Source organism: Pan paniscus, chromosome 8, assembly GCF_029289425.2.
Source record: "Pan paniscus chromosome 8, NHGRI_mPanPan1-v2.0_pri, whole genome shotgun sequence".
In the NCBI taxonomy this organism is placed as follows: Eukaryota; Metazoa; Chordata; class Mammalia; order Primates; family Hominidae; genus Pan; species Pan paniscus.
In genome coordinates, this window is record NC_073257.2 from 121,778,859 (window position 1) to 121,791,683 (window position 12,825).

The 12,825-nt window shown below is 42.6% G+C and overlaps 1 protein-coding gene across 4 annotated transcripts in view; it reads right to left on the minus strand.

The window, feature by feature from the left end:
* The window catches only part of XPNPEP1 (X-prolyl aminopeptidase 1), a 58,766-nt gene that overhangs the window by 34,993 nt on the left and 10,948 nt on the right, over positions 1 to 12,825 (minus strand). For 3 of the 4 annotated variants that reach the window (XM_003825561.4, XM_008950891.4, XM_034931443.4), the window contains one exon: positions 7,940 to 8,064. The exons of the other annotated variant lie outside the window; for it this stretch is intronic. In XM_003825561.4, coding sequence (XP_003825609.2) covers positions 7,940 to 8,064 — 125 coding nt within the window. The remainder of the gene's footprint in view (positions 1 to 7,939; positions 8,065 to 12,825) is intronic. 4 annotated transcript variants of the gene reach the window in all.

Here is a 12,825-nt window from a genome sequence, read left to right on the forward strand (position 1 = left end):
GACTAAGCCAAGCCCAACAACATAATATGGGGTCTACGGATGAGGAGGATGAGGAATCAAGATTTCTAAAAGGCAGTGCTGGCACAGCTCTGACTCCAACCAAGGATTCTCCTGCTTTGAGGCAAGTGGTGCCCACGAATCCCAATATACGACTAGGATGGTACATGAAAGTATCCAGATTACCAGAGAGAACAGACGATTCCTTGCTATAAAAGTCCCCCAGGGCCCAAGCTCATTAATACAACAACCCTAATACCACAACCCTTGCTCTGAGTTTAAAAAGAAGAAACCCTTAGAGTTGCAGAGGACAGAGAGAAGCAGACCACTGCAGTGCCAAGTCCTTGCGTAATTATGCATTTGAGGTACGTTTTCTCTCTTGCAGGGAACAGTGTGTGGGTGTGTATATTTGTGTTTTGGAAAGTACACAAAGGACAGAATTCAAGATTCCCCTTCACTTCTCCAACACCCTCCCCTCCCCAGCCGTAGGAGAAACTCCATCAACCCAGAATCTACCCTGAAATGAAACAATTAGGAACAAGAGCCGCAGGGAACAGCAGCCTCTCTATTACTGAGGAGGCTACTATGGCAGGTCACACATGAAGCCAGCCCTTCCTTCTTGTTCTCACAATCATAGCAAGGATCCAGAGTCCCACTTAACAGAGTCGCCCCAACTATGTGGCTCTTCTCCACAGGAACCAAAACAAGGAACCCATTTCTTTCTGTTGATGGCACCACAAACACTCCCAGGCTTCAAACCTTCCCAATCCCCTCTACCACCTGCCTGCAAGGTCCACATTTAATCCAGGTTGTACTACTTCTCCAAATCCTACCCCTCCTCTCCGCTCCTAACCCCAGTACCCAAGTCCAGGCCCTCTTTACCCCAACTCTGAAATCCTGCAAGGCCTAACAGGTTTCTCAATTCCCAGAGTCTCCTTTCTCCAACCCATACTAAACACTGCTCCCTCTGATCATGTCACTCTAAAATCCTGATTCTGGTGGTCAAGGACAACCATGACCAGTCAGGGGTAATTCATGGATGGTCTTAACCAGGCCACTGTTCTCCCTTCTTCTTCAAGCTTATTGTCATGCATGTTCTCCTAATTCCATAGATATCCATGGTATTTCTTACCATTTGATCCAGCCATCCTATTACTGGGTATATACCCAAAGGATTATAAATCATGCTGCTATAAAGACACATGCACACATATGTTTATTGCAGCACTATTCACAATAGCAAAGACTTAGAACCAACCCAAATGTCCATCAGTGATAGACTGGATTCAGAAAATGTGGCACATATACACCATGGAATTCTATGCAGCCATAAAAAAGGATGAGTTTATGTCCTTTGTAGGGACATGGATGAAGCTGGAAACCATCATTCTGAGCAAACTATCGCAAGGACAGAAAACCAAACACCACATGTTCTCACTCACAGGTGGCAACTGAACAATGAGAACACTTGGACACAGGGTGGGGAACATCACACACTGGGGCCTGTCATGGGGTGGGGGGAGGGGGGAGGGATAGCATTAGGAGATATACCTAATGTAAATGATGAGTTAATGGGTGCAGCACACCAACATGGCACATGTATACATATGTTAACAAACCTGCACGTTGTGCTCATGTACCCTAGAACTTAAAGTATAATTTAAAAAAAGATATCCATGGTATTTCTTGTACTTCTCTCCCTCTTTCCATGCATCCAAATTCTACCTGTTCACGTTCCAATTTAAATCCTACTTTCTCCATGAAGACTTCCCTGATCCTGCCAGCTTAAAATACTCTGTCACCTTTGAATTCAGTTCACACTTTAAGTAAACTTACATTACAGTTGCCACCAGCCACATGTGTCTTAGCACTTGAAATGTGGCTATTGTGAATGAGAAACAGAATACTTAATTTTATTTCACTTTAATAAATTGAAATACAAATTTTAAAACTGATATTCAAGATTCAGTTACTGGAAAACTTCTAAGTATGTTTAGAACAACTTGGGCATGTGAGTCCACCTTTTCAACTGTCTTATGAAATCTAAACACAGATCAAATATTTCCAATGAAAATTTCACATTCAAATTGCGAAGTTTTGTAAATGTAAAGACTTCCCATATTTGAAACCGCAGCATAAAAAGGAATGTAAAGTATCTTCTTAATAATTTTTATAATGATGATGTGCTAAAATAATATTTTGGATATGTTGGATTAATATATTGTTAAAATTAATTTCACTGCTCTTTTACTTTAATGTGTCTATGAGAACATTGAATATTACATGTGTATCTCACAGATTCTACTTAGACAGTGCTAATGAGGTCCTTTCCCATGACATTCACCAGTTTCTTTTTGTGTTCTCATTTATGACTGTGGCTTACCTATTATTTAATCTCTTCAAAGGGAATCTCATTCATCTCTACAACAGTAATAACAACAACAATAGCGGCAGCTAATATGACGAGACTTTTCAAGTGACATCAAGCATTCAAGCAGCAAGCATTCAAGTGCTTCAAGCATTCACATCTACAGTATGAGCCCATTTCATCCTAACAATAGCCCATGCGGTACATACCACACTGTCACAATCTCCTTTTTGCGAATGCAGAAACTGAGACCCAGAAAGTTTAACTGACACTTCAGAATTTCATGTAACTTGCCTGATGTCAAGCAACTAGTAAGTAGCAAATCTGGCATCTGAACCCAGAGAGGCTCTAGAGCTCATATGCTTACCTATATGCTAACTACCTGCCCTCTGCATTTGCCCCAGACCTAGCCCTGAGCAGCAGTCAGAAAACATGCAAACAAACAAAACACAATTTCTCCACGTATGTAAGACAGACAGCTAAGCTACAGCAATAGAAATGACAGTTAAGATTATAAAAGAAAAAGTGGAGAGGGGTGATGAAGATGGAAGGACAGCAAGAGTGCAAAAATGTAAGTCTGTGAAGTCTAAACAGTGACTTCTGCGATAAGAGCAACAGCTAACACCGAGCAAGCTTGATACATTTTGTATTTTCAGGATGTTGCTATAAAACACATCTGTCTGAGATTAGAGCCTCAGTTTCCTCATGGAGGGAAAAGCCATCTAATTCTGATATTGCAGGATCATTAGTAGGAGATAAAGAGCTGAGGGAAAGCCTGGAACATCCCCTGTGGCTTAGATGGCCTCACTGCCACTCCCAGAAGGAATTGCTTCGGGTGTAATAGGCCACACCTACTGTCAAAGATAGAACATTTTTAAGTATCAGTCAGGGTGTCCAAAAATCAGCTTTATGATGACCAAACAAACAAAAAAAGCTGGCAAAAGAACAGCACCCAGGACCAAGAACATCAAGATAAACTTGACTCAGCTATAAGATGTCGGTGTCTCCTACTAGTAAACACACAGATAATATCCTAACTCCAGGCAAAAGAAAACTGAAACTGAAATACAAAGACTACAAAGCTTCCAACACACCCTTAACCAGAAACCTTCAACTCTTAATTCAAGTAACATTAGCAGGTCGAATCTTTCTGTACACTGAGGCCTCCCCTGGAGGTAAAGATTCACAAATAGTAGAGCTATTAGGAGTCTTCAGCTGAGGCTCCATGATGACCTGTGAGAACCCTTTCGGAGGAGGGCCCCAATTTCAGACAACTGTGCCAGGGGACCTACAGAACTGCCCAAACCAACTGCTACATAATCATCATGTGCTCCAGTTGCGGGAACCACCATCTGCTCAACACTAACAGGGTGACTGCAATCAAATCAGCCTAGGGCACTGTCCAATACTTGAAGGGCAGAAAATTAAAAATGCCACTGGTGAATCCAGCAGAGAATCCAGGTGACATGAAGCCAACATCCAAAGGCTGAGGCCTAGGACTGACAGGAAACAAGGAAGAGCTCATCAGAGGGGCCCAAAGAAAAGAAAAAACAAAATTCCTTGAAGACAAGGCAATGGTCTGCCCTTCTTAAATGGGGGAGTGCCCAGCTCCTCAGCTACCTACGACTCATACCATAACTCAGGCTCAAATCACAGTGGCCAGCCTACTTCCTCATCCAGTCCTTGGTCAAGATGATACTTTGCTTCATATGAAGTTGGTCAATCTTTTTTTTTTTTTTTTTTTTGAGACAGGGTCTTGCTCTGTTGCCTAGGCTGGAGTGCAGTGGCGCAATCTCAGCTCACTGCAACCTCCACCTCCTGGGTTCAAGCGATTCTCCCACCACAGCCTCCCAAGTACTCAGGACTACAGCCATGAGCCACCACGCCCAGCTAATTTTTGTATTTTTTGGCAGAGATGGGGTTTCACATGTTGACCAGCCTGGTTTCGAACTCCTGACCTCAGGTGATCCACCTGCCTCAACCTTCCAAAATGCTCAGATTACAGGCGTGAGCCACCACACCCAGCCTGAAGTTGACCAATCTTATTTGTCTATTCTAATGAACACAGACGAACCTCACCAAGTCTATCCTTACCTTCCCACTGCCTACTAGATCTAACAGTTATGCACCCAGCCTCATGGCTTCCTCACATGCCACCACCCCGATTCCAGCTTGATATTCTACTTTTCCTATATTCTGCCAGGCTGAACAGCCAGTGAGCTGGTGCCTGAATACACCTCTCACTCTGACCTCTCCCTTCATCCACCTCTACATGCAAGACTCATCATCGGATGAAAAGTACTATCATAGAACAACATATAAAGGTATTCCATGAAACACTAGATTCTCCCACCCCGCCCCTGAAATAACTGGGAAAATTCCATGGACATTTAAGTCTGAAAAATGTTGAATACTTTATCCCCTCCTTAGAGGTACAGAGTGCACATCAGCATATTAAAGGACCTGAGAAGTCCTGCAGCTATGAAACTCATTGGGGCAAAGGACTTGAATAGACATTTTCTCCAAAGAACATATACAAATGGGACCAAAAAGCATATGAAAAGATACTCAACATCACTAACCATCAGGTAATGCAAATCAAATCTACAATGAGCCATCACCTCACAACAAAACAAAAAATAGCAAGTGTTGGTGAGGAAGTGGAAGAACTGGAATGCTGTGTACCATTGGTGGGAATGCAAAATAGTACAGGTGCTGCGGAAAACAGTATGGAAGTTCCCCCAAAAATTAAAAATAGAAGGATCATATGATCTGGCAATCTCACTTGTGGGCATATATCCAAAAGAACGGAAAACAGGATCTCAAAAAGATACTTGCAAACCCATGTTCATTGCAACATTACTCACAATAGCCAAGAGGTGGAAAAAACTGAAATGACCATCCACAGATGAACAGGTTAAAAAAAAAAGTCTCTAAATAAAATGGAATATTATTCAGCCTTATAAAAGAAAGAAATCCTGTCATATGTTACAACATGGATGAACCTTGGACACTATACTAAGTGAAATAAGCCAGTCACAAAAAGACAAATACTGCATGATTCCAATTACATGCGTTATCTAAAGCAGGCAAACTTTTTTTTTTTTGAGACGGAATCTCGCTCTGTCACCCAGGCTGGAGTACAGTGCTGCAATCTCGGCCGGCTCACTGTAACCTCCGCCTCTCAGGATCAAGCAAATTCTCCTGCCTCAGCCTCCTGAGCAGAGGGATTACAGGCACGTGCTACCAAGCCTGGCTAATTTTTGTATTTTTAGTAGAGATGGGGTTTCACCATGTTGGTCAGGCTGGTCTCCAACTCCTGACCTCGTGATCCGCCTGCCTCGGCCTCCCAAAGTGCTGGGATTACAGGCGTGAGCCACCGTGACTGGCCCAGCAAAATCTTAGAAAGAGAAAGTAGAATGGTGGTTGCCAGGGATAGGAGGGGAGGAGAGAGACTGGGAGGAGATGTTTAATGGATATAAAGTTTCAGTTTTGCAAGATGAAAAAGTTCTAGAGATCTGTTGCACAACAATATGTGCATGTACTTAACACTACAGTATTGTACATTTTTAAATGGTTAAAATAAATGTCATATTATACATTTTTCACCACAATAAAAAAACACTGTTCAGCTCATTTCACTATTTTCTCAACTAACAAATATATTTTTTGTAGAGCATCTTACAAGACACAACAGGAATACTGAAGAACACACACAGTTTGGGGAACACTGTTCTAAACATCAAAGTATCCTAAACTTCATACTGTTGCCTCAAATATCCGATCCCTTTGCTTATTCATTTCAAGCCCTTCATTTGCTCCTAAGGCCAGGAAATCCATGTCTCCAGGCAGAGATCCAGTCTTGAGGTTGAGTTGTTCCCAGGTTAATACAGGCCTGACCTTGTCGCAACCATGTAGACCAGGACCTCTGGGGAGAGGCAGGAAGTCAGCCAGCCAGAATGGACATGTTTTGTGATCTTTGCTCAACTTACAGAAATACCCTTATCTACCACCCCCTCCATCATGGTGGACTGGTGGACCCCCATTACTCATGTCTGACATTACACAGACACACACACAGACACAGACACGCACATGTGCACACACACAGAGTAACCAGGACCATGCAGAACCAAGTTGCTACATATACCAATCAAGTTCTCATCCTGGACTTTGAATTTGGGGGATTAAGGTTCTAGTTCAATCTGGTATCTTGAAAGTAAGAGAGGAAAAGATATAAATGTAGGTGTTGTCAGGTTTATATGACCCAACCAGTTGGCTGAAAAAGAGAAACTGATATGCAGCAAGACCTAAAAACCCTCCCGTCCCAGTTCTTCTTGAGGGCCTGCTACATTCCTGCCCTCATGTTCCACAAGACACCCTATCTGAGGCCCTGACATGCATAACTCTGAGAGCACCATTCACAATCTGGAGTTGTGCCAATATGGTGGCTCTGCCCTTGAATCCTTATAAAGCATTTTTATTGCTCAAGGTATCTCAAGGCAGTTTCTATTACCTGCAACTGAAGAATCCTGTAACAACAGCTTTATTTCCCACCACTGCTTTTTACTTCCCTGGTCTCTTGCCAGGGAAACCTGTCCCACTGTTTCTGAAGAGCATCCGAAGCTTCCCTGTTTCTTTGCCTTTGCTGCCACTAATACTTTTACCTAGAACCTCTTTCCTCCTCCTCCACCCCATCCCTCTATTTACCCAAACTCCACCCATCCTTCAAGGTCCAATTCAAGTGTCTCCCCTGTGCCATGAAGCTCTTCATCATCTTCCCCTCTCACCCTCAAACTTCCACAGCCTTCTGTCCAGATTTTCTTGATCACACTTACCACATTTTACCTTACAATACAGGTATGTGCATGTACATCTAAACTCCATTATTAAGCTGTATGCTTCTTAAAACCAGGAACAATCCTCATCTCTATATCATGTCTAATACCTGAGATGGGTAGGGCCTTATACATAAGTAAAGGCTGGGAAAAACTGTACTTATAGATGATTCTGTGGAAGAATAGCACTCTTATATTATTTCATCTCTCACTAAACCATAAGCCTAGTGAGAGCAGACATTCAACCTTAAATTCATCTTTGCACCCTACAGCACCATAACCACAGTGTAAGCACTCAAACACTTGCTGACTCAATGACTTCATAGTGGATCCTAGAATCCTTTTACCCTACCGCCCGTCAACCCTATCACATGAGGTCTCTGCCTCTCCAACTCTCCTGGATTGGGCAAAAGAGAGACAGGGCAAACAATTCTGCTAGGAACAGAGTGTGGCAGAGGAGATGTGGAGTATGCCAGCAACAGAAAGTTCCAGAACTTCTGTCCCTTAATTTGCCCACTAACTCTTCATTGAAAGATGGCTAAGTCACTGGAATCAAGGAAGCTAGGGCCAATCCACAAGCATTCAGTGAGACCTATTGGACACAGATCCCCATAGCAAGCCCTGGAAGGGCTTGGTTGTGGCCTTGTTTGTGGGTTGACAATTAGAATCCTACAAACACATTAGGGCTGGGGAAAAAAGACTGAAAAGAAAGGAGAGGCCCATTGCCATGCAGTACCTGATGAGCATCTCCCGATGGGATGATGTAGGCCTGGATCGGTTCGGTCACATACTCAGAGTTCCTCATGGCTTGTCTCAGCTGCCGAAGCAGCTCTGAAGTCACCTTTGGAGGCATTCTGCCATCTGCAACAACAGGAGAGCTTATTTCAAACCAGCCTGCCCCCAGCAATTCAATGTCCAGTTCGAAGTGGGCCACAGAGAGAAGTGCCTTCCACGTTCTGCCCCACTCCCAGTTAGGTCTTCAAATTGACCACCCTACCACCAGACCAAGACCAAAGCTGCCAGAAACACTAATGTTCACAGTTTTTAAATACTACCTCCAAATAGCCATTTGTGGCCAGAAAAGTTCAGCTACTAACCATTTCCAACTTGACTGGTTACCTCTTTCACTCCTAGGACTTTATTCAAGAATAGGAGATAAGTACACAGAAATTTAGGTGTTTATCTTTGTTTATAGTAGAAAAAAACAGGAGAAGTGTATGGTCAGTTAAATAAACTATAATACGTACAACAGTATACTGTGTGCTCATTAAAAATTACACAGACCTAGAAAAGAATTACATAGACTTATATATTTTATTTGGAAAGATACCTAGACAACACTTGTGGGTGATTAAAAACAGATGACAGGCTGGGCGCAGTGGCTCACGCCTGTAATCCCAGCACTTTGGGAGGCCAAAGCAGGCAGATCACAAGGTCGGGAGATCGAGACCATCCTGGCCAATATGGTGAAACCCCGTCTCTACAAAATATAAAAAATCAGCCAGGCGTGGTGGCACGTGCCTGTAGTCCCAGCTACTCCGGAGGCTGAGGCAGGGGAATCACTTGCACTCGGGAGGTGGAGGTTGCAGTGACCTGAGACCACACCACTGCACTCCAGCCTGGCAAAAGACCAAGACTCCGTCTCAAAAAACAAAATAAAACAAACAGATGACAAAGGAAAAAAATATAGATTGTTCTTATTTATTTAAAACTGTGTATGTATATATGCAAAGAGAAGTTTCTAGAAGGACAGTCACCCAAGTGTTAAGAGTGGTTACCTTTGGGTAAGTAAATTTGGAGTAATTATTGTCTTCTTGTATTTTTCTGCTTTTTAAATTTGACTGCTTTAAAAGAGTATGTTTTATAAACCTTTTGTTAAATATCCAGCTACAGATTTAGAGTAGAAAGTTCCGTCCACTAGGAGTCAAAAGTCTTATCTTCTAGTGAATACCCGCTACCAACCAGCTGTGCAAGGGAGAAGGGGACCAGGGCCTCAGTGCTCTGTGTTCTCCTCTTTAAAGTATGGCGGGAGTGGCCGGGTACGGTGGCTCACACCTGTAATCCCAGCACTTTGGGAGGCCAAAGCAGGCGGACCACAAGGTCAGGAGATCGAGACCATCCTGGCTAACATGGTGAAACCCCGTCTCTACTAAAAATACAAAAAAGTTAGCCAGGCGTGGTGGCGGGTGCCTGTAGTCCCAGCTACTCGGGAGGCTGAGGCAGGAGAATGGCGTGAACCCGGGAGGCAGAGCTTGCAGTGAGCCAGGATTGCACCACTACACTCCAGCCTGGGCAACAGAGTGAGACTCTGTCTCAAAAAAATAAATAAATAAGTAAATAAAGTATGGCGGGAGTGGATGAGACCCAAGGTTTTCAAACGAAGTCCCAAGGCTCCAGGGGAGTCTACCATTCAAATAAAACCAGAGCTGGAATCACCAGCTTTAGAAAATACAAAATAGGAATAAAAATATAAAACTAATTAAAATGAAATGTTAAAGATGTTAACTCTGGTCCTACTAGAAATTCTTAAACTTGTTTCATCTATATCTATAGTCAGGAATAGTCTCTTGTACTCACTAAGTGGAAGCACAGATGATACAAGCTGACTTAACCACTTTAGTTGGTTCTTCAAAAAGACCTTTTCTCAACAATCACTGATATTAGTTAATGTTCTGATAAACATCATAGCTGTAGTCCTATGTCTACATAACAAAACAACTTCAGAAGGAGCCAATTACAGAATAGTGATCATGCATATTTCACTATATCCCATATACTGGCACAAAACTATACTATTAGAATTCAAAATAGAATGAGTTTTTCCAACTCATTTTTAATAGACTTCATTTTTTACAGCAGTTATAGTTTCACAGCAAAACTGAGCAGAAAATACAGAGTTCCCATGTAGCTCCAGCCCCAACACACACACAGCCCCCTGCCACTATCTGCATCCCCAACCAGAGTAGTACATTTGTTAAAATGGATAAACTTACATTAACACATCATCATCACCCTAGGTCCACAGCTTACTCCTGCATTCATTCGTGGTGTTGTACATTCTATGGGTTTTGAAAAATGTGTAATGGCATGTATCCACCATTATAGTATCACACAGAGTACTTTCACTGCCCTGAAAATTCTATATGCACATGCAGCCTATTCATTCCTCCTTCCTCCTCTCCTCTAACCCCTGACAATAACTGAGCTTTTCTACTGTCTCCATAGTTTTGCCTGTTCTAAAATGTCATACAGTTAGAAACATACAATACATAGCTTTTCCAGATTGATTTCTTTCACTTAAGAATATGCATTTAAGCCAGGCACAGTGGCTCACACCTGTAATCCCAGCACTTCGGGAGGCCAAGGCTAGTGGATCACCTGAGGTTGGGAGCTCAAGACCAGCCTGACCAACATAGAGAAACCCCATCTCTACTAAAAATACAAAATTAGCTGGGCATGGTGGCACATGTCTGTAATCCTAGCTACTCAGGAGGCTGAGGCAGGAGAATTGCTTGAACACAGGAAGCAGAGGTTGTGGTGAGCCGAGATCACACCATTGCACTCCAGCCTGGGCAACAAAAGTGAAACTCTGTCTCAAAAAAAAAAAAAGACAATATGCATTTAAGGTTCCTCTATGTCTTTTGATTGCTTGATAGCTCATTTTTTTAGCCCTGAATAATACTCCATTGTCTGGATGTACCACCATTTATCCATTCACCTGCTGAGGGACATATTGGTTGTTTCCAGGTTCTGGTAATCATGAATAAAGCTGCTATAAACATCTGTGCGCAGGTTTTAGGTGGACATAAGATTCCAACTCATTTGGTGTTTCTGGTGTTTTGGAGTTTGCCAACTCATTTTTTAACAAAAATATTTTACTTAATCAAAAACATTGTAACATAACTCTGTAAGTAACACAGAGTTAAATCAGGACAATTACATGAGGTGATCTTCAAGGATTGACATCCTGACTTGCTGTAGCTTAAACCCTGCTGGGCATAGGTCCTTTTTGGATCTTTTTCTTTAACATACTCATTTGCTTCTTCCTTTTCATCATCACCAGCACCTTAGGCTTCTATGCCTCAGTTGTTATGGTGATCTCCAATAGAATCCCCTATGGGGTACCATACTGATCTTGAGCTAGAAAAAGTCCCCCACTTATCATCTGCAGCAAGGGCAACTTCAAAAGCAGGCCTTAGGGCTCACCCTCAGGAGTCTCAGAAGAGAGAAGTACTCAAAGGAAGAGTCAATGGAAACTGTCCTACTCATAACTCAAGCATATCCATGTTCCTTGCATTACACCTGCTTCTGAATATTGTTCAGAGGGGCATTCTTTTTTTTTCTGAGGGGAGACGGGGTCTTACTACATTGTCCAGGCTGGACTCCTGGGTTCAAGTGATCCTCCCGCCTCAGCTTCCCAAGTAAATGGGACTACAGGTACACACCACCACATCCAGCTATCCTTTCGTCTAATCTACTGGGCCTATAATTTCTCACCTATCAGAGAAAAAGGGATCGGAAGTATCTGGTCTGATCCAAGTTTATATGTCAACACCTCCATTGGGGGTTCAAAATAAAGCCCATTGTGATCTCCCAAGCTTGCCAGCATCTAAAAATTTTACTCTGATATCTTTCAGGAGCTTCAGAATAGATTTATTGTGTTTTCAAACCATATTTCTGAGCAAGTTATCATTCTTAAAAACAGTCAAGCAAAAATGAAGCTTTCTTTAGGAGCAGGACTTCAACACCGGCTGCACATTAGGACTATCCGGGAAACATCTGACTTAACTGGTCTGGAGTACAGCCTTGGCTTCAGGAGTTTTAAAATGCAAAAATATAAGAGTCTAATATACTTTCTTTCAAGATCATTTATTTCTTTATAGACTCTGCCTTCCATTCAGGTACATTCTGACTTAAGGATTTTGGTGGCACTGACTGGGTGTTTAGTGCTGATTGTAGTATCAATATTATCAGTCACTAACTTCATCAATAACGTTAACACAACCAATCATGAGCACAAAATCTTCAACTGCAAACTAAAAACCAACAAAAACAAACTGGATCTGTTCAAAAACATCCTCTGCTTCCTGGTCATCACAACCTGCCTCCTCATTCCCACATTCTGATCTTCATCACTACCACCATCACATCATCACGTTTCCCCTGGTGACTGGCATATCAGACCCCCACAGAATCATCAGCTTTATCAGTCTCACTGACACTCCCCTCCACAATGCTACCTACCCCCATCAACACTCAACACTTTCCCTCTTCCTACTTCCTCATCCTTCAGGCCCATCACATTCATGTTCTGGGTGAAATGCAGCTACTTCTTTATCATCAATATTAGACATGATGAAAGAAGTCCCAATACCATAACCAATAGTTAGGATGTGGTAAGGGGCAGTGGCAGCAACAGTGAAGGTGAAGAAGATAGCAACAGGCAATGGCTGAGGCAGTGAGGCAGCTACCACTGAAGTGAATACAGTGGGCCCTGGTGGTTGAGGCAGCTGTACCCACAAGGAAAACAGGTGATGGAAAGTGATTGAATGAGTGAGCAGCTGGAGCTAAGGAGAGAACAAAGTTGGTGCAATTATATAAGTCCTAGCCATTGAGGTGGCA